The sequence below is a fragment of the Neopelma chrysocephalum genome, unplaced genomic scaffold, assembly GCF_003984885.1.
Source record: "Neopelma chrysocephalum unplaced genomic scaffold, ASM398488v2 Primary Assembly neopelma1_26, whole genome shotgun sequence".
Taxonomy (NCBI): Eukaryota; Metazoa; Chordata; class Aves; order Passeriformes; family Pipridae; genus Neopelma; species Neopelma chrysocephalum.
In genome coordinates, this window is record NW_020897695.1 from 15,579,171 (window position 1) to 15,600,296 (window position 21,126).

General features: G+C 38.8%; 1 protein-coding gene across 2 annotated transcripts in view; it reads right to left on the reverse strand.

Moving 5' to 3' along the window:
• ELMO1 (engulfment and cell motility 1) overlaps positions 1–21,126 on the reverse strand; it is a 314,601-nt gene that overhangs the window by 140,813 nt on the left and 152,662 nt on the right. For both annotated transcript variants that reach the window (XM_027675681.1, XM_027675682.1), the window contains exon 16: positions 12,746–12,854. In XM_027675681.1, the coding sequence (XP_027531482.1) occupies positions 12,746–12,854 (109 nt within the window). The remainder of the gene's footprint in view (positions 1–12,745; positions 12,855–21,126) is intronic.

The window sequence follows — 21,126 nt, forward strand, 5'->3', positions numbered from 1 at the left end:
AACCATTCACTTCATTATGGTCTGTTTTCATTGGCACTGGCTCTGATAACTTTTTCCTCTTCCAAAATGGCTTCATCTATTTTGATAACGCCCTCTGCCTTTAGCAGACACTCATGTGTTACGGCTCAGCCAATTCTTTGCCTGTTTAAGGCTTAAGGTAAATGCTTAGGTATACCCCCTGAAGTCTCTTTAATGTCTCAGGTAAAGTTTGCTACCACTCTAAAAACACAAAATTAATAACAACTGAGCTATTCACTGTGATACTGTGCAGCCTGCAACCTGGAAAATGAAAGCCTCCAGTTCTGTGACCTCTATCTACCCCATGGCAAATCTATGCTGAATTCTATTGGGTTCAGTCCTATTTGGTAGAACTAAAATGTCCTGTCACTGACTGGGATGAACAAATTCTGTGCCAGATACCAAAAACTATGGAGACCTAAATACATAGGACAAAATGTATTATCAATATTAAGACAAATATAAGTGAAACATATGGTTATAAAGCCATTTGCTGTGCTTTCTGGTTTTCTGAGTTCAGTGCTTAATTCTCGTTGAGTGCTTAGAAAGGCCCAAACAACAAACTATCAGAGATCTTACCTCAGACTTTTACTATGCAAATATTTTGTGCTAAGGAGCTGCAAACTTAAAAATGAAATACAGCCAGTCAAAGCACAATCAACGCACCAAAGGACTTACTGTCCACCAAAAGAAAATTCATTGCTAAAAAGCTTGAGAGTCAATGTTACACAAACAATCTCTTCCACACTCAAATGTACACAAACAACCAATTATTTGCTGTGTCTCCATAACCTACTTCAGATGAACAAAGAGTTCAATACTTTTCCTTAGTTCCTTATCAGTCACTTCATACAAGCCTATAGCTAACATCATTATGCTATGTTTTTTTAAGTATCTGTCAGCAAGTGGGTCTTTGATGTGAAGAGACAACAAATCTGGATACAGCTGATGGATGTTTTAAGCCCTTTCTTAAAGGTTTGATAGAATAATTAAACAGCTGCTCTGTAGTGGTAATTAGGGGAGAAAATAGAGCCACCAGCCAGTTTGGGGAATTATTAGCAAGTCACTTAGCAAGCTGTGCATATATAAAACACAAAGGCTCAGGAAAAATAAGCTGAGAGCTTAGTCCTGAAAGAGTGGGAACCTAGAACTGCTGGAGGCCTTAGGTCTGTTAATACACAGTATTTGAAACTGCAAGAAAAAGAATAAAATATGTGTACAAACTTCAATAACAAATAAGGCATAAAGGAAAAAATAGGGATATATCTAAACTGAGCCACAATTTTTTCCTTTAAAACAACTTGGAAAGATCCAGAAGGAAGTCTCAGCTCTCTGTGTCACAAGGACATAGTAAATTAAAAGGTATTTAGTGGCAGCTAACAACTCTTCTATTGGAAAGCATTTACATATCTAATAATTCTTCATAGAGAGCTCCATTTTGTTCCAATATCCCCAATACATGAAATAAAAAATCGTGGGAGCCTAACTTAACACGACAATCTGGCTTCAGAGACAAAGACCAAGCGCCTGTATGGGTGCTTGCATTTGTGTCTCCCTATTAATAACCTGCATACTGTGATAAGCTCCTGGAGTAGACAGCATATAATTATATTCCTTTAATAATTTACCAGCATACATAGGCACACAACTAGTGCAGGCAAAGAGTGCAGCTCTAAGTTGTTCAAAAACTGGTGAGCGGGAATTATAGGAGTCTGCAGTTTCTGAGAGGTGCCCTGAGAGCACATATGGACCTCCTGACACACTAAGGAAAAATATGAGAGGAACTGTATGCCCTTGAAAAGAACTAGGGTTGTTATTTTCAAAACTCTCATGGAATAACAAAATGGAAAGTGTAACTAAGGTAGCTTAAAAAAGAGCCAGTTGTGCCATCGCTTACATTTCCAATACCTCAAGGAGTCATGTGACACCCTTATGCAAATTTTTCTAGGAGGTCCCATTTCACTTCCTGGCTCCACCCCACAACACTACATTACAATTACAGTTGTTTTAATGCCATAAGCCAATTCTCTGAGCTTTGTGGAATTCCTCTCCCAAAATCAAAAGTCCCCTCCTCTCTCCCTCACTCTCAGGTATTAAAGATTTATATTTAAAAATTACACTGAAGCTATTTTTTAATTCACAAAAGATAGCCATGACAAAACCAGCACAAGGAGACCAGAAATGTTATGAAACAAGAAATTAAATTCCTTCTCACATATAAAAGAAACATTCCACGAAAATTCATTCATGACATTTAAACATTTATACATAGTTTCTGCTAATCCAGGAATATGGAATGCAACATGTGGAGTAAAGAAATAAAGCTGAAAGGGGAGTTTCAAAAGTGGATGCACTCACTTTTTAAATGCTTCTTCATGGAACAGAACAAAATATAACCCCGCAGACTCCTGTTTTCATTTTACTTAGCCAGCACTACTAAAAGCTGTTGCTGAACGTGAACATCTCTAAGGCCCGTGAAAGAAAGGCCTGAGGGTCTACAGTTTTTTCCTGCTCCTGTTCCAGCTAATCTATGCTTCTTCAAGAAGGGTAAGTGAAGTTTAATTGTTGGAAGCTAATTTTTCTTAAGCTTTTCATTAGCAAGCATTTTGACAGAAATGAAAGTGATGGATGGTATTTCAGCACATACATAACATCAGTAATCCAATGTTAAAAATCTGTGTCACCTTCATCGCAAAGCTTCAGTGCTTCAGATTACTCACCATTACTGTTATGTTTACTTGCAAAGAAGAGTTTGACTGGTGAAGACTTACAACAAAGTACATTAAGGGCAGTTTGATAATGTTTTACAATTAAATACTTATAGTGGATGGCAAACAATTTAAAGAAAATTTATTAAGATCTCAGGCTCTCATTTCCATTGTTTTATTTTTTTTTAATCAACTCTTAGAGAAAAAAAAAAAGGAATGATTCATGGCCAAGTATAACCTCTCCACGAAAACTGTTCTTCCACCATTTTCAAGTAGGTATATGATCAGTCAGTTTAAACTAGCTTTCCTCAGTATTGTGTAGTGTCAAAATTTATGTACAATTATATGACAAAACTTAACTAGTCTTTGCTTTGATGTCTGGGTTTGTTCCCCCTGAGAACACCTGCATTCACTAAGCAACAGAAGGAGCTTTTGTGGCTGCCTGAATAAACACAAACAGCATATTTACAGTGCACAATTCATGGCTGCAGAAGCAGCATGAGTTAACCAGAGAAAAGCTTCAGACCAGCACCACTAAGCTGTACTCAGTGCCTGTCTTACCTGCTAAGTACTGCATCAGGACATTCTGCCTAGGCTTCTCTGTCAGAAATCTGGCAATTTGAATTTGAAATACTTGTAAAGCTCGGAAGCTCCCTTCAAAGATTCAAATTTTAAAAAGATATCTAGTTTACTTAGAATAAACAAAGCTTAAAAGTCTAAGAGAATAGAGCTTTCTGACAGAGAATTTGACCATACAGTCAATAGCAACCCAGGAATGCCTCCAGTGCCTTTCACGTATCCATGTAGCTTCATGTGCAGGGACAATCTCGAACAATCAGTGGTACATTCACTATCTCAGAGCCAATCCAGTAAGGGATTGTTAAAAGAAATATTCAGATGCTCAGTGAAAGGAGTATTTCTAGCCTTTGCAAGTACAGTCTGGTCTCAGGAACTATAGGAATTAGCAGTGAATGCTGTTCTCATTTCAGCAGAGATCCTACTAATACAATTGTCCTCAAACCCCCAAATCACTCTGCCTTTCTTTTGAAGAAGTGCACCTCCTCACTTGCAACACATCTTATTTCCACCCTGAAAATTCTTTAGCTTTGCCAATACAAACATTTATGGAACATACAAAACAACATTAACATACACTGAAAGTTGCCATTAAAACAATATTGGGATTTTATACATTGTTCAATTCTACGTACAATTCATTAAGCAACTATATGCATTTTTTAAAAGGAGCAGCTGCAAAATTTCCAGTCTGATGCGCTGCAGTGCTGTGAAACCATAAGGGCTAACTTCAGATTTGAAGCATAGCTTGCTGCAAAATACAAGAGATTTTGGCTGCTTTTAGCAAATCTATATTTATAAAATATTACTATAAAATGAAATTAGGAGGTCCAGAATGGATTCCAAGATTATTCTTCTCTTAATTTCAATCTGCTCAGTATTCAACTGTTCCTGAACAATGACTAGCCTTTAAAATGTACAGAAATTGCTCTAGAAAAGCAACAAATATTTGGCTACATCTCATCTCTCTAAAGCTCTTTCCCTCTGCAGCTTTGCAAGTGAACTTTATAACCCTGAATTTTATTACAAGATTTTATCTACTGCTTCCTTCTTCAAGCCACGATTAGAATCACAGAATCATTTAGGCTGGAAAAGACCTCTAAGCTCATCAAGGCTAATCATAAATCTAACACTGCTAAGTCCACCACTAAACTGTTTCACAAAGGGCCACATCTACACATTTTTAAAATACCTCTGGGGATGGTGACTCAACCACTTCCTGGACAGCCTGTTCCAATGTTTGGCATTGCAAGAGGGAAGTTTGTTGTATTTTTATCTTCTTGGGAAGCCAAGAAGTTCTGTGGAATGCACCAAATGAACTCTCCAAGCTCAGAAGAGATGCAGAGTTTTCAAAATGGGAGATATTTTGAAGATTTTATTTTATCCATACTTTTTCCTATGGCAATAAATCAAACATATTTTAATCTATGTAAACTTATTCGTATGGCAATAATCCAAATTATTTTAATAATTCTTGTTTACTGTCACATCTGCCCAGACTTTACATTATCCACTATAGCTTATTAAAAAATTTCAAAAATCCTAGAATGGTGTTCCAGTAATCACATTAAAACAAATTATAGCTGTTATTCTACCATGCCATCAGATCTGCCAAAGCTACAGTTTCCATTAAACACGGGAAATCAACATCACGATTTTTTTCCTCCTCTCATCATTCTTCAGCTCTCTGTTCTGTTAGTTCCCTAGTTCAGCACTCTTACAGCTAATGCCTAGACTTTACCCCAGTTTGAACTTATAAGTTTTTTACTTCCAGGTCTTGATTCTTGCTATCCCTTTCAATACCAGATGAAAGAGTTCTTCACACTTAATGAAGCCACCTCTTTGTTCTCTTTTGGATACATTACTCAGTTTCTAAAAAAAAAAAAGAAAAATCCCTTACATCTACATCTCTTTCTTACCCTTAAGTGTTTTTAAGTTGCTCTCCCTGCATGATGCTCTTTATTATTAATAATAATGTTGAAAATTGAGTAAATGTAACTTTAAAGAAGCTGAAGAATTCTGCGCCAAATAAGATTATGCACTTCGCACATACAAAACTAACTATGATCCCTGCTCCAAAGAGATCAAAGAGCAGACATATAACTGCAGACAGTAGGTAAAAACACTGAAGGATACTAGACAGCTGTCTAGCTGACTGACCCAGAAGCCAACACTACCAGCTTTGAAGCCAACAGTACCATGTGTAGAAAGTAACATTCCTAAATCTGTCTCACTGTGACTCAGAGGTAAAAATGAAACATCTTGCTCAAAAGGTGTCTGCAGCTCCGTTGCTCATATTCTCACAGATTGCAGTAGATATTTTGTAGAGAATTCACAGTTTTCCATAAGCATAAAGAGATTGAGTCTCTTTTTAGAGCAGGAAGAGGTTAACGGCAAATAAATCAGTATCTCTCCAGAAAAAGAAAGTTTCATTTTGTCTCTCCTGTGGGATTGTGCCACAGAAGAGAGAGGATTGTTTGATAAAATAAGATTCTGATATCATACAAAAGAAAAGTACAATTTAGACTACTCAGCAAGTTGTTAGTTTTGCATCAAAAAGGACAAGAATATTGTAATGGTTTGAGAGCCCCAAAATCCAATTCTCGAGTCCAAAACCCCCTCCCACATCTCACCCCAGTGTGAGATGGGTTTTCCAGACATCACACAAGACTCAAAATGAGGGGAAGGGAATATATTACAACGACTGAACAAATGAATATTACAATACATTACACATACAATCTCAACTATCTCTACCATGGTAAAGCAGTATTTACAATGGATCAAATCTCTTCTTCCTCCAAAGAAAAGTCCAGGAGGGAAGAAGGAAGAGATCCTTTCCACTCTCAGAGCAGCAGTGTCTCTAGGGCAGCAGGCTCTCTTCTTCCATGCAGCAGCTGTAGCTGGATCTCTGCCAGTACACACGAGGGGGTGTGTGTCTTCAAGCCCCTCTCGGCCCTTCAACTCCAAGTGAGGGTCTTTCTCTTCTATGGACTGCGTAGCAGGGACAAGGCTTGCCTCACCATGTCATATCATGGGATGTAAGACATCCCATGAAAGTCCCTTCCTCAGGGGATTCACCCCTGAGTCAGAACATCTCAGGTAGCTTTCAGTTGAAGGCCTTTGCCTCAAGAGTTCTATCAGAGCTCCTGTGCTCTAATCTCAGGCTGCTAGCTTAGCCTAGGAGCAGCAGGGGGGCAAAGCCCTCCTCTGCATTCCTTCGGCCGTCCCGGTCCAGTTCCGGGAAGCCTGAGCTTCTCAGCTGCTCTCTACAGTGCAAGGCTCTTCTCAAGTAAGAGTCTATCTCCCTCCTCCTAGGAGGGGTCTCAAAAGGAGTTTGGGGGTTTTGGTTTTCAGTTCTTACCCAAACTCTCTCTGTACAGTTTAGTTCTCTCTCTGCTACTGACTCTCTTTCTCTTTCAGACAACTCTGTGTCTTCTCTGATTATCTGCGTGCTTGGTTTGCTGCTTCTTCAGTTCTTATCTTCTTCTGGCTCTCTGCCACTGTTTCTCTGGTTAGTAGTGCTCTGCCGCTGCTTCTGCTGCTCAAGGGGGAGGGGAAAAAAAACTCCCAGCTCTTAGCTACAGATATTTAGCCCAGTCTAACGCTGTTCCAAGTCCCTGTAGCCCCCCAGCTGGGGGCTGGGGGGGCCATAGCTCCCCAGCGGGGCTCCTGCCCCTTCTGCTCGTGGCTTTCACAACATGGCCACTCTCTCCAACAACAACTACTACCACCTTCTTTTCCAGTTGGGTGATATGTTTATATTTTGCAGAAGCACTCATTGGCTCAACCCCAAAGGTAACCACCCCCTGGGGGGTTTACCATTTTATAACTCTAGGGGGAAAACTGTTTTTTCCCCTACCACAAATATTTAATATCCCTATAGTCAGTAATGGCTATTTTGCTAGTAACGTTTCCAAAGGAAGCTCTAAAACTCAAGATAAATATGGATTATTTTGGATATTTGCCCCATCCCCTTCACTGTTACTGATTTTGAAATATTGATTATTGTCTAAGATTGGTTTAATTTTTGTCGTGAATGGCAGCTATCTGGTGTGGTGATGGTTTGGGCAAGAGGATAAAAAAAGTGGATATGTAAGAATGAATGCAGTAAAAAGCTAAGACAAAGGAGGTTAGAAGTCTTTTTAATTATTTTATTGTATTCATAATGAAACAGAAAATTGCTACCTTTCACAAAATACCTTTTTGGTCAGAAAAGTTTTTCAACTTCCTAACCAACATTCCTTGACTTGTAAAATGCTTCACTCTCCAGAAAATGAAATTACAAGAAGAAATGCCAGAACAGTAAAAATAATCTCTTTTTTTATTTACTACTTCTAGGGCTTTATTCTATTTAAACTTAAGAGAAGGACAAGGAAGAAGAGCGTAAAAAGGCAATTAGCTTTCAAGCAAGGGGAAAAAATTTTAAAATATGACATTCAATTATAAAAATATTGGGTTTGCTGTAGCAAAAGGAAAATCAAACCATGCAAGCCCTCAGGTCTGGAATGCTGATCCTGCAGTGACCAATATGCTTCCAGGGAAAGGACAACAGAAATAACCTACACTGCATACTATGGATTGTGCAATACAGAGGAAAAATTGTGCAAAGACGAAAAAGTGCTTCCTGACCCTTGCAGCAATCAGCTTACTCCTTGAAGCATGAGATTTGATTACTTTCATCTCAGTGGGCACAACCATGAATATCACTGTATACCTCCTAATGCCCAGCACATTCTATTTGATGAAGGGATAACAAGGTAAGAATTTCTAGATCACTTCAATTGTGCAACCTGGGCAATAACTGCAATGAGAAATCTACAGCAAAAGCACGCACAAACAGCATTATAATACATTTGCATTTCAATCTCCTCTTTTGAGGAAAAATAATCCTGTAAATTAGCTTAAGTCTAACAAATCCCATGGCCATTAAATTCCCCATGACAGAGAAGCAAAAAACAAACAAACAAAAAACCAGTGAAGATGTTTTTCTGATAGAAGGTTCAGGACAATCCATATATAAGTATCTGACATGTAGCATATACCCCTGTGATCTGTCATAAAGCTTAAGTGCAGATTTGTGCAAAAGCCCCTGAACACCCTCATCAAAAGAATCAAATGTGAATATTGTCAGTTGAACATCTGTGTCCTGCTCAAAAGTACACTGAAAAATACTTGAAGTCTGACATGCCTTAACTACAGAATAACTTAAGGCATGCAATGATATTGGCTTATAACATCTTTAGACTACTGCTCTGTTGGTAGCACTGTCTTTTCCTCAGTGCACACAGCACTAATTTATCGTTCCCCTATCAGATACAAGCCTCAACACAGCATCAACACTAAACAATTTCAGTTGAACCTGTACAGAAAGAATGCAACAAGTCTGGGAAGTTGTACCCATTCTGCATTAAACAGGTAACATGGTCAAGTACCTTTTCCCACCAGGGATAAGAGTTTTATGTGGTTTTGAGGGTAGAAGTGTCATGTGTTGAGCAGAAGTACAGAGAACTGGGCACTGTAGGCACAGATCAGAGAGCATAAGGGCTACTTATGCAAAACGGTGAGCTCAGATTCTTACTTATGACAAATACTAGATTTTAATGAACTCTTAATCTCCCATTAAATTTACTAACTCCAGTTCCAGAAGGTCAAAAGTATTTTGGAACTTGTTTTTAAGTTTTACATTTATCTGCAATGTTACCATCTCCCAGCAAAGCCGACAGTCTGTTATGTAGATATTCCTTCTCCCCTAAGCATACATGTCATTTACTAAAACTTGAATAAGAGGGAAACTGGAGGTCACCTTAGCTTTCATAGCTACTAAGGAGGACATATGGATGGCCTGACCTTTTCTCCTCTTTGTAAACTTGTCAGTGTACCAGGTATGAGGAGTGTCAAAATGCCTTACCCCAGAGGGCAAGGAGGATTGACCATTGATTAACAGTGTTCCTGTTTGATGTCAGCTCCAAGACACAGAGGACAAGAAAGAAAGTCCTCTTGTTAATAAAGGAAATTATTACTGGATAAAATCAGAATTACCATAATGTTTGCTAAGGTGAGTGGCTGGGCAAGTACTCATTAAAGACATTCTGCTCAATGCCTTTTTAACAGCATCAGTAGCACAAGATGAAAAGATTTGTAGTTAAATATCCCACTCTTTCCTGATTCAGAGAGTTTAACTGAGGAGTCTTATGGACGTGTTTCATTCTAACTTCCATGTTACTAAAACACTACACCAACCTTCCTCTTAAGTTTTAGCTCCTCTACTCTGCAAGTCCACCTCTGTAAAGCAGTTACCATATGCTCAAATCACAGCTTGCATTTGAGCTTTCTTTACTTACAAGATCTAAACATACACCTAAATGTTTTGCTGAAGAAGAGATGAATTTCCAAGTCATGAACATTTTGGAACCAAAGTCAAAGAACTAAGTCCACTACCTGGATCTGGGGAAATACAAAAGTAGAAGAGCTGGCATGCCTTTAACACTGTCTTTTGAGTCCTTGCTGGGATGAATGTGTGCTTGAAAGGACCAAAAAGAAATGGTAAAATGCCTTCTTGTTGCCCAAAGGTATTTAATACAGCGTAGCAAGGGGAATATAATCAGCATTAAAGTGCTCTTCATAAATAATGGACAATCTAGCTGCTTTTATCTACTCTGCACTTTAAGAAAGTTTCTATTGCTGAATATTTCATGAGCAAAAGGTCATTTATTATGGCTTTTAAATTATACAATTCAGAAACTCTCAGAAAAAAATTTCTATGTTGAAACACAATGATAGTGAGTTTTGAGTATCTGAAGAAATATGGGCAGGCAAACTACATATTTTGAAACTACCACATACAAACTAACAGGAACATCTTTGCCCTGAACTGTAACTACTGATTTTTAAGATGCCCAATCCTATTCAGCAATACAGCACTTAATCTCAAGTGAAGAACAAACTGGAATGTATGCTTTCCTGAGATGTCAGTTCTAGTTCGCATTTCTTAACAAAATATACTGCTGATCACAGGTCATTAAAGATGTGCATCTGTGAAGCCATTTTCAAGAAATCTGCTCTCTGCACATTATTTAAAGGTTTGTTTCACTACAGCCTTTTAAAATTACAATTAGAGTTCCACATAAACAAAACCATAAAGGAAACACACCCGCGAACAGGTGAATTGTTAAGATGAGTTAGAAGCAACCTTAGCTCTGTTCCCTGTGAATATAAGGGCTATGAGGCAATCTTACTGCCACATCCAGAGACAGACGCTCTGTGGGTGTAGATCAGCATGACTTTAAAGAAGTCAGTCTTGCTACCCCTGGTTTCTATCAACAGAAGCACCAGTGCACTTCTCCTTAACCTTTTACAACGTCACACGCCCATGAATGACCACCATGGGAGCCTGCTGCACACCAGCACACTGAGCATGCAATTGACTTGCAGCCTCAATAATATCAAAACAAGTGGCTTCAGAACATTAACAGCTAACATCCCTAAGCCAGGGCTTTCCTTAGGGAACTTCTCAGTTTTCTTTCTAACCCCACACTTCCAAACCATAGAGCTACTCTAAAACAAACAAACAAACCAACCCCCCAAAAAAACCAAAAACCACACACACACACAAAACACACAAAACCAACAAACAACCAGAAAACCAATCCAATTATTTTAGTCACAGTCCCCACTCTTAAAAAACAGATAAGGAAAAAGTTAAAACATGAAAGGAGCTATCAGCAGAAGTTAGAAGCAATCAGGACATACAGTACATACAGATTTGTATGTACTGTATCAGGACATACAGATTTGCCATACATGGCAAATCACCTACATACAGCCCCCTGCACACAGATAACAAACCTGTCTGTGGCAAAAGAGGTTTATTTATTGAGTGACTTCTTACGACACAGCAAGGAAGAGTCTGATACACCACCTCCAGATCAATCATCTTTCTTAGCAACAAAGTACAGTGTAAGTCCCATGGAGTGATGGGACATACATTAAAACACTATGTACAAAGCTGTACTTTGGATTTCAGATATTTTTCTGTGCATTTGTAAAAATAAAATTGATCTTTAGCACTTATTTCAAATAGGCTTACAGCTTTGTTGAGATGATATGTCCCTCCTACATTTACCAGCAGAAAAATTCAGACAGATCTGTCACGCGTGATTTGGCATTAGACACCTCAACTGCAGCAGTAAGGTTATTTTAAGGAGTCGTGTCTGCTACAGTCTGAACCTTACACAACACATTACTATTACCATACATCTAAAATAGTTGCTAAACTTTTTATTTATAGACATAGTGAATGTGGTCCTTAATGACTCTGGTTTACTTAGGAGGGTATTCAGTGGTAAACATAATCTCATTTATCTGGATCTGTCAAATATGAACTGTCAATTTGGAAGCTGCAAGAAATGCACAGGTTTTACCCTGGCCCATTGCACAAAGGCAGCTTTTTCCTTTGCTCAATAAATTCTCTCAAAACACCACATTTAAAAGCTTCGAATGTATCAACAGCCAAATCATACTTTTAAAACTGAACTTTTGATGCTTGTTGCAGAGGTACTAGGAACAAGAACCACTGATACCTACAGGATTTCTTGCTGCCTTTTACACTGCGCTTCTCTCATTACATTTCATGGACTCGGGTGTAATGGTAAAAGAAGAAGATTAGTGAAAAAAATTCGAAAGGAACATGTCTCTCAGGAAAGCAAGGCATCTCAGTTGTGCCCCCTGCTTGTGCAACAAGAAAATGAAGCTAATGGTAGTGTTTGCTAAAACAGATTGCAGCTGGATCCAAAACATTATTGATGGGTAGCTGAAGTTTATACATATCAATAGAGTTAAACACCAACACTCTAGACTAATGAAGATACAGACATGTTCTTCTGTTTGATAGTATCTAATAATTTGTCAAGGGACTGTAATTGAAGCCAAAGACAGCTTATTACTCTGTATTAAAATACAGTATTTCATATCACACTGTTAGAGTAAATGATACAACTATCATCTGGCATTTAGATAGAGTTTTAGATATCTAAGAGAAAATGGGACGTGTCAGTTTAGATGAGCAATCCCACAAAAAATGACTACGATACTCACACAAAACCAACCTATGGAATAGGTTATGGAATGGAACAACCATGAAGTCTCCTATATCAAATCAACAGATGGGAAAAGAACTGACTTGTCCAGAAATGATGCAACTGCCCTGCTTCATATAGGAAAGAGTCAAAGAACAAGTGTCCATTTCCCCTACTCCACCCTCATCCTTAGTATGCCACAAAGTACTAAGAGACAGAAGACAGACATAGTCATTCTGAATGCCAGCGTTCAACATGTAACTATACTAAGAAACACTTATCAGAAGAAAACTCTTGCATTGAAATAAACTTCAGGTATCACTCAACTCACTCCATGGTTCTTAGAGATCAAACAGGTCAACTTACGTAGCTCTCCTACTTTCAGTATTTCGCACAGCATCTTTGTCAGTTCAATGCTACTTCGGCCAAACGGGCACTCATGTTTGTCTTCTCGACTGCTGTTTTCCAGGACAATCTGAAGGTGGAATCAAAACAGAAAATAATCAGTTTGAAGAACCCATGAGTTGAAACACTATCCTCCCCATCCAACATTTACAAGATACACCAGATTGAATTTAGGAAACTATGTGTGGAGGCTCTGTTTTCATAAACCTTAGCCTTCCCTGCAGCTAAATGACCTACGTCATTTATGTTATGGCTTCAAACTGAAAGAGAATAGGTTTCAATCAGATATTAGGAAGAAATTCTTTACTGCGAGGGTAATAAGGCACTTGCACAGGTTGCCCAGAGAAGCTGTGGATGCCCCACCCCTGGCAGTCTTCAAGACCAGGTTGGATGGGGCACTGAGTAACCTGGTCTACTAACAGGTGTCCTTGCCCAAGGCAGTAAGGTTGGAACTAGATGACCTTAAATGCCCCTTCCAAACCAAGCTATTCTATGATTCTATGTCTGAGGCAGTCAGCAACACATAAGCAGTGCTGGTCCATGACCAACTGGGAAGCTTTGCCATTGCTATGCACTGTTGATGTTCTGCACCACCCCTGGCTTGGAGAAACTGAAGTAGAAACAAAACAAAAAAAAGAAATAGTTTCATTTCAAATTTGCTGGTTAAAAGAAATTAGATACAATTATTTATAGACATGAACACACCTAGAAGGATCTATAAAACCAAAGTGGGACAGAATTTGCATAGCTGGATTCAGTCTCCAAAGAAGGCTCAAGTGTTAAAAATCAAACTGAAGCTCATGAAGGAAGAAAATGTCCTCATTCTTCTCTCTGCTATGGAAGAAACTTGTGCTCATGGGAACTAGCACTCTTACATCAAGCCCCTGAATGCTGTAAAAACTACTCAAGGAGAGCCTCTGCATTCTCTGTTGAATGACACTGTAAAATAAATGGGAGAAAATAACTCCTTGCACATTTTTATACGCATTAGTTTCTGCTGTATCCAATACAGTTGACCTAAAGTTTTCTCTGGCACCACAACTAAACAAGAGATTTCACTGCAGATAAAAACAAGTCATAAAAATACTATAGATTTCACTGAAGCAGTGAGCCTGAAAAAAGAGAATACAGAGGCAGGAAAAAACCAAAATGGTCAAAACAGATTTGCACCAAGAATTGTCTTTGCAGAACAAACTTTCCCACTTCATAAAAAGAAAGAAATGTATCCTAAACAGCTGCTGCATAGCCTGGGGATGAGAATAGAAGAAGAAAATGAATTTCAAAGGTAAGAGATTTTGCCAAGTAACAGAGAACCTCAGAGGCTCTCTAAATTTCCTTCACAAATGGGTGTTTAGACACTGCTATCTGCTTTGCATTCCTCCTGTCTCCTTAGCTTCCATCTTCATAATTTTTGTTTGTTTGACATTTTTGTTGGTTGTGGTTTTGTTTGAGGTTTTCATTGTTTTAAATCTTTCAATATTTACAGCAAAGAAAGCTTTGCAAAAGCTTCAAGGCTGGAACTTCAACCAAAACCAGGAGGAGAGATAAAGGAGTGGACCAATGCAATGCCAGATGCCACTAAAACCTTTCCCTCCCTCCCCAGATATTAGTTTTGACTGTTTCATGTTCTCTTATGTGCAGAAGCCTTCCCTGTGAAGCAGTTAAAAGTGGGAAAAGAACAAAAACCCAAAGGTAAGTAGGAAAGTTATGTGCTTCATACAGCATACTAAAGCCTCTTCACCAAGCTTCTACTTCAATCCTACTGCACAAAGGGCAGCCTCTAGCTGATACTCTCCTCCCAGCCCATCTCCCAGGGATGGTTGCTCTCTGTGTTGTGAGAAAGCATGATCACTTGGTTTTGTTTTCCAGTGCTGGTGCTGTTTTTTTAAATTGCTTACACTTCCTACGAAAGATTAAAAAGTTATTAGAGATATGATATATACTTGACCACTACAAATTTTTACTGGCCCTTTTCAACAGGACAGCATCAGAATCATGTTCAAAAGTCTGCCAAGAGGACTTTTCCTCCTAAAAGTTTTGGTTTAAATTACATGTAATTGTTCCATGTCATCTCTGGGTAACAGCTGTACCAAATGAAAGAAAAACCCCTGCTATTTTTGTTTTACGTTGCTGCAGCCACTGTTCAAGGAACATGTGAATATGACTTTGTATTCCAGATGAGTCATCCTGCTTCAGTCTCTTTCATGGAGGATAGTGCTGCATTTTTACACCCAAAAGCAGGAACAGTGATAGAATAGCACAAGCACAATGTAAAGCTGTGTGTCTCAACACCCCTGAGATCTCTTGTTCTTTTTATTACCCTGTTTTATCTCCCACATAATAAAACATAAAATCTGCATATTGGAGCAGGGTGTTGCTTCGACACGGATTTAGATACAGCAGAGAAACACTGGTAATAAAATCAATGGAGAGGCAAATTGAAAGGGCAAGGGGGAGGGAAAGGGAAGCACTTGGATCGGTATTCCTGCTCGCTTCTGGCAAATGCACTTTGTTGAGTTTCACATTAACCCAACATATTAACATTTCATGAGCACATAAATATTTAATGGTGACACCATCTATGCATATAATGTAAGGCAGAATTACAGCAATCAATAAGAATGCCAGAGAAATAGTTAAGGCACTGTGTATTGCTATACAGCAAATTAAATGGCAATTTGAGTAATCAATATGTAAAGCAGTCTTGAAATGATCCTCAGACATACACTCTGCAAGCAGCAATTTTTTTAGCATTTGCTGTACAAAATAAGGCAGCGCTGCCATGTTACATTTCTTCAAGAAAGGAAGAACGCCCTTTACTGCATTTAAATATCTGTAGGCAAATTTGACAGATATGGATCTTCTGTATGAAATAGCAAGAGTAAAAAGGGAAAGAAAAAAAAGAGGTTCTTATAAATACCCAAAGAGAAATAATTCCTAGTCTTGGCAACAGATTTACAACATTCATTATTATATTTGTAATACTCTTTTCGTGACTTCACGACTCATATCCTGTTCCAAAGTAAAATGCTATAAATACAGCTGATAAGGGCATGATTTTAATGTTATTTCCTTTATCACTGTGGTTGCAGAGGAGAAATAAGCAGTGAATGGACATGTTTACTTCATAAACTAGTGAAAACAATCTCAGGGAAAGAAATTTAACACACAGCTCAAGACTGAGAATACTTTTCTATGTCTATAAAGCATACTCCTGGCTTGATTCACATTTCTATCACAGAAGTTATTTTACCATGGGAAGGAAGGTAGTGAGGAAGTTGCAAGCCCACACAACCTTCATTCAAACGGAGGTCTATCATTAATGCTCATGAAGTGCTGCACCCTATTATCTTCCTCCTCCTCCCCACCACAAATCCACAATGAGTTGCAGATCCACCAGACATTTCAGAATGAGCAGGTACAGTGGTTAAATTTTGCTTGGGAAAAACAAACATTTAAAGGCAGAGACCATGGACAATGCAGGAGAAGTTTTGACACCACAGAATTAAAGAATCATTTGGGCTGGAAAAGACCTTTAAGATCATCAAGTCCAACCATTTACCCAGCACTGCTGAGTCCACCACTGAACCATGTCCCTAAGTGCCTCATCTACATGCCCTTTAAATACCATCAGGGATGGTGACTCAACCACTTCCCAGGGCAGCCTGTTTCAATCTCCCAATTCCAATCTTCCCTGGCACAACATGAGACTATTTTCCCTTGACCAATTGTTGGTTACCCAGGAGATGAGGCTGACTCCCATCTCACCATGACCTCCTTTCAGGAGTTGTAGAGAACAATAAGGTCTCCCCTGAGCCTCTATTTCTCCAGGCTAAACAACTCCTGCTCCCTCAGCTATTCCTCATCGGGTTTGTGCTCTAGACCCTTCACCATCTTCATTGCCCTTCTCTGGACCCAGAGAACTTCAATAAAAATAAAACAAAAAGAAAAGAAAATTACTGAGAGAGGGCAGTCAGGAAAAGTCTGAGTCAAACCACGACACAGTGTTATACATTTTCTTGACATTTCTACATGTGAAACTCTGTAGTCTGTTAAGGCATGGGAATTTGACAGTATCTGTAGTAGAATACAGATCTGTGCAGTTTTTATTAAGTTACCAACATATAACTACATATATGTATGAAACTTAATCCATCTGGCAGCCAGTCACAAGTGATGTTCCCCAGGGCTCAGTATTGTGGCTGGTCCTGTTTGACATCTTTACCAATGATTTGGATGAGAGGATCAAGTGCCCCCTCAATAAATTCACAGACGACAGCACGTTGGGCAGGAGTGTTGATCTGCTGGAGGGTAGGAAGGCTCTACAGCAGGATCTTGACAGATTGGATCGATGGGATGGGGACAACTCTATGAGGTTCAACAAGATATCTACCAAAGGCATGGCCATAAAATAAATCTAAAGAACTATTTTAAATGTAATTTAATTTAAATAAACAAATATCTTAAATATAAATATGTGAAATAAGTAAATAAATAGATTTTAAGTTATTTTAAAATTTAAAATAAAATAAATTTAAGTATCACACCAAGATCACAGAGGAACAATGCAAATTCTCCAGGAGTAAAAAACACCCCAAACAAGACACCAACCCCCAAATCAAAAGATTTTCTAACTTTATGTTCCTTTATGATTTTCCATTAAATTATTCATTGAGTCCATCGCTAACTCAGAAGCACAAAATAGACCCTCAGGGAGGCAGTGGACTAAACTAAGGATTTTCCACACTTGACTACCATGAGCTTAAAAATCTGCATCAGCTTCAGTAATGAAGCTTATATCTGCATCTAAGAGTTAATGACTGTCAAAAGGCAAACTTTTCAAGACAGGTATATTCAAAAGCTTCCTCATCAAAATCCAGGAGGCTAAAACCACCAGACAGAAATACTTCTCCTTGACTGGGAAGAAATATCGACTTAGCCAGTCCCTTAATCCTTCACATTAAAGATGAAATTGGCTCAAAATATACTGCCCACAGCAACTCAGATGTAATTCTCAGATTCCTGAATCAAAATCAGAGCTTGGCAATGGAATAGAGATTCATTATGATTAGGAAGTAAATACAGAACTGAAAGGCAATATTCACTATAGTTGCATCAATACTTCTAATAAATCCCCGAGCAGACAATTCAATGAGTGTTGCTGCACTATTAAAAGGAAGCATTTCCAGAGACCAATTTTGTAGTACTATCTAAAATGATCCTATTTTAATAGAGAACAAGTTTTCTAGCAGTCTGCTGTAGGTTAATATCAAGAGGTTCAGAGAACTAGTTAGTAAAGATCATAAAAAACTCAGACCCAAAATGAAAGGTCAAGCAGCATTTTAATACCCAGAAATTGCAGAGATGCTCTTCTTTTTCTTGACACTGCTTTTCCTTTTCCTAAGCCTCCTTATCATATACAGTAGGCTTCACCATTCCCTTTTCATTTAGATGCTTTAAGTAACTCTAAGAAGCAAGTCCTTAGGATATGCTTTCTGAGAAGGCTAAGAGACTCTACTGCAGTCTGACTCAGTTTCCATTCATCCTTGTCAGCAATTTTGTTTTCTTCCTAAGGTAGCTTGTCATTTGCTTCAGCTTCAGCATCAGTCTTCTTCCAACATCCTTCATTCTGCATTGTCCTCACTGACCCTGTATTTTCCATTTCCCATGCTTCCTCTCTCCCTTATCTCAGTCTTCCTTCACATTCCGGAGTCATTATAGAAATTTCTCATGGCAAAACAAAATAAACCATCAGCTATTTCTGCCTTCCTCTGGAAGGCACTAGAATTGCAACTTAAACCAAGATTTGAACGAAGATCTGAGACCTACTACAGACACTGAAAAAGAAGAAAGGGGGCACTGACATGAGAAACACAGATGCTAAGTCATGCCTTACCTGAGGGTCATCTAGTTACAGGACCACGTTAAGGATCAGATACTGTCTGATACATGCTTGGTCTGCGCAACTACAAATAAGCACCTGGGGGCTAATCAGCTCATCACATGAGGAAGTGCCTTTTAACCTGCTGCTCCCGAGGAGAACTGCTATCAGACAACATGGAGTCCACTATGGCAAAGCAGCCAGGAGACAGTGAAACTGTCACACAGGGCAGGAGGGACAAGAAAAGCATCTGATTATGTTATTATGTAAGAACATACAGGTAAGAAGGTGAATTCAAACTATCATGGTAACATTATAGCCAGTGTTTGACTCTGCAGCCATAAAACACTTCTAACAGAGACTGCTTAAAATTTCCAAAAGTTGGTTCTCTTCTGGAAAATTATGATGTGGTTTTAAAATAAATCTAATGTCAAACTATCACAAGCTAAATTTGGACAGTTCCACAGATGTCCATCTAGCAATACTTTTTGTTTCTCATACAAACACCTTAGCATGAAACATGACTTTTGTTTTTTTTTTTATTTTCCATCAAAAATAAATATGCAGTCGTTTGAATATGTATTTTCCTCCTTTCCTTGCCACTCCACACAGAATCAACCAAATAATTGTAAAGCATAGCAGTAAGACCCAAGATGAGAAGGCCCAGTTGCCATGTTATCTTCAGAGGCAGCACCAGGATGTGCTCTTCACTTTCCACAGGCACAAGTATGTGACAGTGATTTGGTGTTGATCTGGTCCAGTTTGAAAACTAATGGCCAGGTATTCCTTCTCCCTCCTAATGTCCCACACAAATGTAAGAGGGCAATGCTTTTCCTGCAATTCTCTCCTTGCTCACCTGTGACAGAGGGGGAAGGCAGGAAACTGCAGTATTTGCAGAATATAGCAAATACATATCCTTTGGATCACGACCTCATTTAGACAACAGCTTCCATATACGTGGGAAAGTTTAGGTGTGCTATGAATCGCAAGAAGTGATCTGAACACATCCAGGACTGTAAGATTATCATACATATCCTACTGCATATACTACACAGGGCTGTGCAGAGTGCCATGACTCCCTCACAGTTCTCTTTCTCACTCAGTACTAACTTAAGTCTGCGTTTATGCGGCAACCAGCCGCTCCAGGATTTTGCCTCTTTACTAGGGACCCTCTCAATTCTGCCATCAGTGATGGCGGCCCTCAGGGTTGTCATGTAAAGCACAGAAATTACGTGATGTTTGGAAAGAAAAAAAAGGCAGGCAGAAAAACACTTAGATATCTGAGTGGAAGGCAAGAATAGAGAATGGAAAGCCTGGTAGAGAAAAGAGGAGACAAGAACACATTATTAGGCTGGGAACCACTGGGCTTAGGCAATTAGGTCTCATGTGGAAAACTGCATTCCTTCATGAGACTCACCAGAAAGACTCTTGTGGCAAGCTCACGTTTCTCTCTACCTTCTGCAGAACAGAAACAAATTACATCCCTTTTCCTATAATTTCGGGAGGGGGGGAGGCATGGCAGAAATCAAGCTCAAATTTATTTCAGAAAATACTGAAATTTTATGTTGGACTCCTTCCTCATATCCGATCAGGCTAGAATGAGTAGGCATGAGCAGACTTTGTGAATTGGTGGAAGGATGTGTAGGCAGCCTCCTATACAACAACTGCATGGGTTAGAAAGTATACGGCAGACAGTCTGACTGTGACTCAATCCATTTAAGTTCTGAAAGGTCTCTGCAGGATGCCAGCAATTTTCCTGCCTGCATCACCGGCACTCACAAACAGCACCTGCTCCTCCACTGTGACTTCTGAAAGCTTCAAAAGCAAAAGAATTCCCTCCTCAACCTCCCCAAAAGTAGCAACTCAATTAGCTGCAGGGGAAGAATTGTGTCTGCATTGCAACTGCGTTATTAACCAATTTACCAGCTCAGCAAATGTAGGGGAAAGGGGATTTTTTACTACTGACCATAAACCAGCTTCTAATTTTCAGGTAATCAAGGTAGTTCTTACTCTCAAGGTAACCAGAGTCCAAATGTTGTTTTGATTTTACTAACTTTTAAAATTCATTTGAAATATAAGAACAGAAAACTTACAGGCATACCACTTACACATTACTCACAAAAATATAGTAGAATTGGATCCATTATAAAACATACCAAGAGGTTAGTAAGTCAAACTTTTCAGCACAGATTTCAAACCCTGTTTTCCCACTCTAGTAAAAATATTTTATACCAAAAATTTTACATGTAATATCTAACAAATATTTGAATTAAACAGATAAAATCAGTGGGAAAAGGGATAAATGTTCTCTTCTATAGATGAGACATGAATTTCAGGCTACAGTAAAATTATATTTTTTTCTAAGGAACACTTAATTTTTTCCTACACAGATGAAGAGCCCACTAATCCAATGGCAAAGAAATTGGGCATAAACTTGGGCAGCTGGCTGGGAAGAATCCAA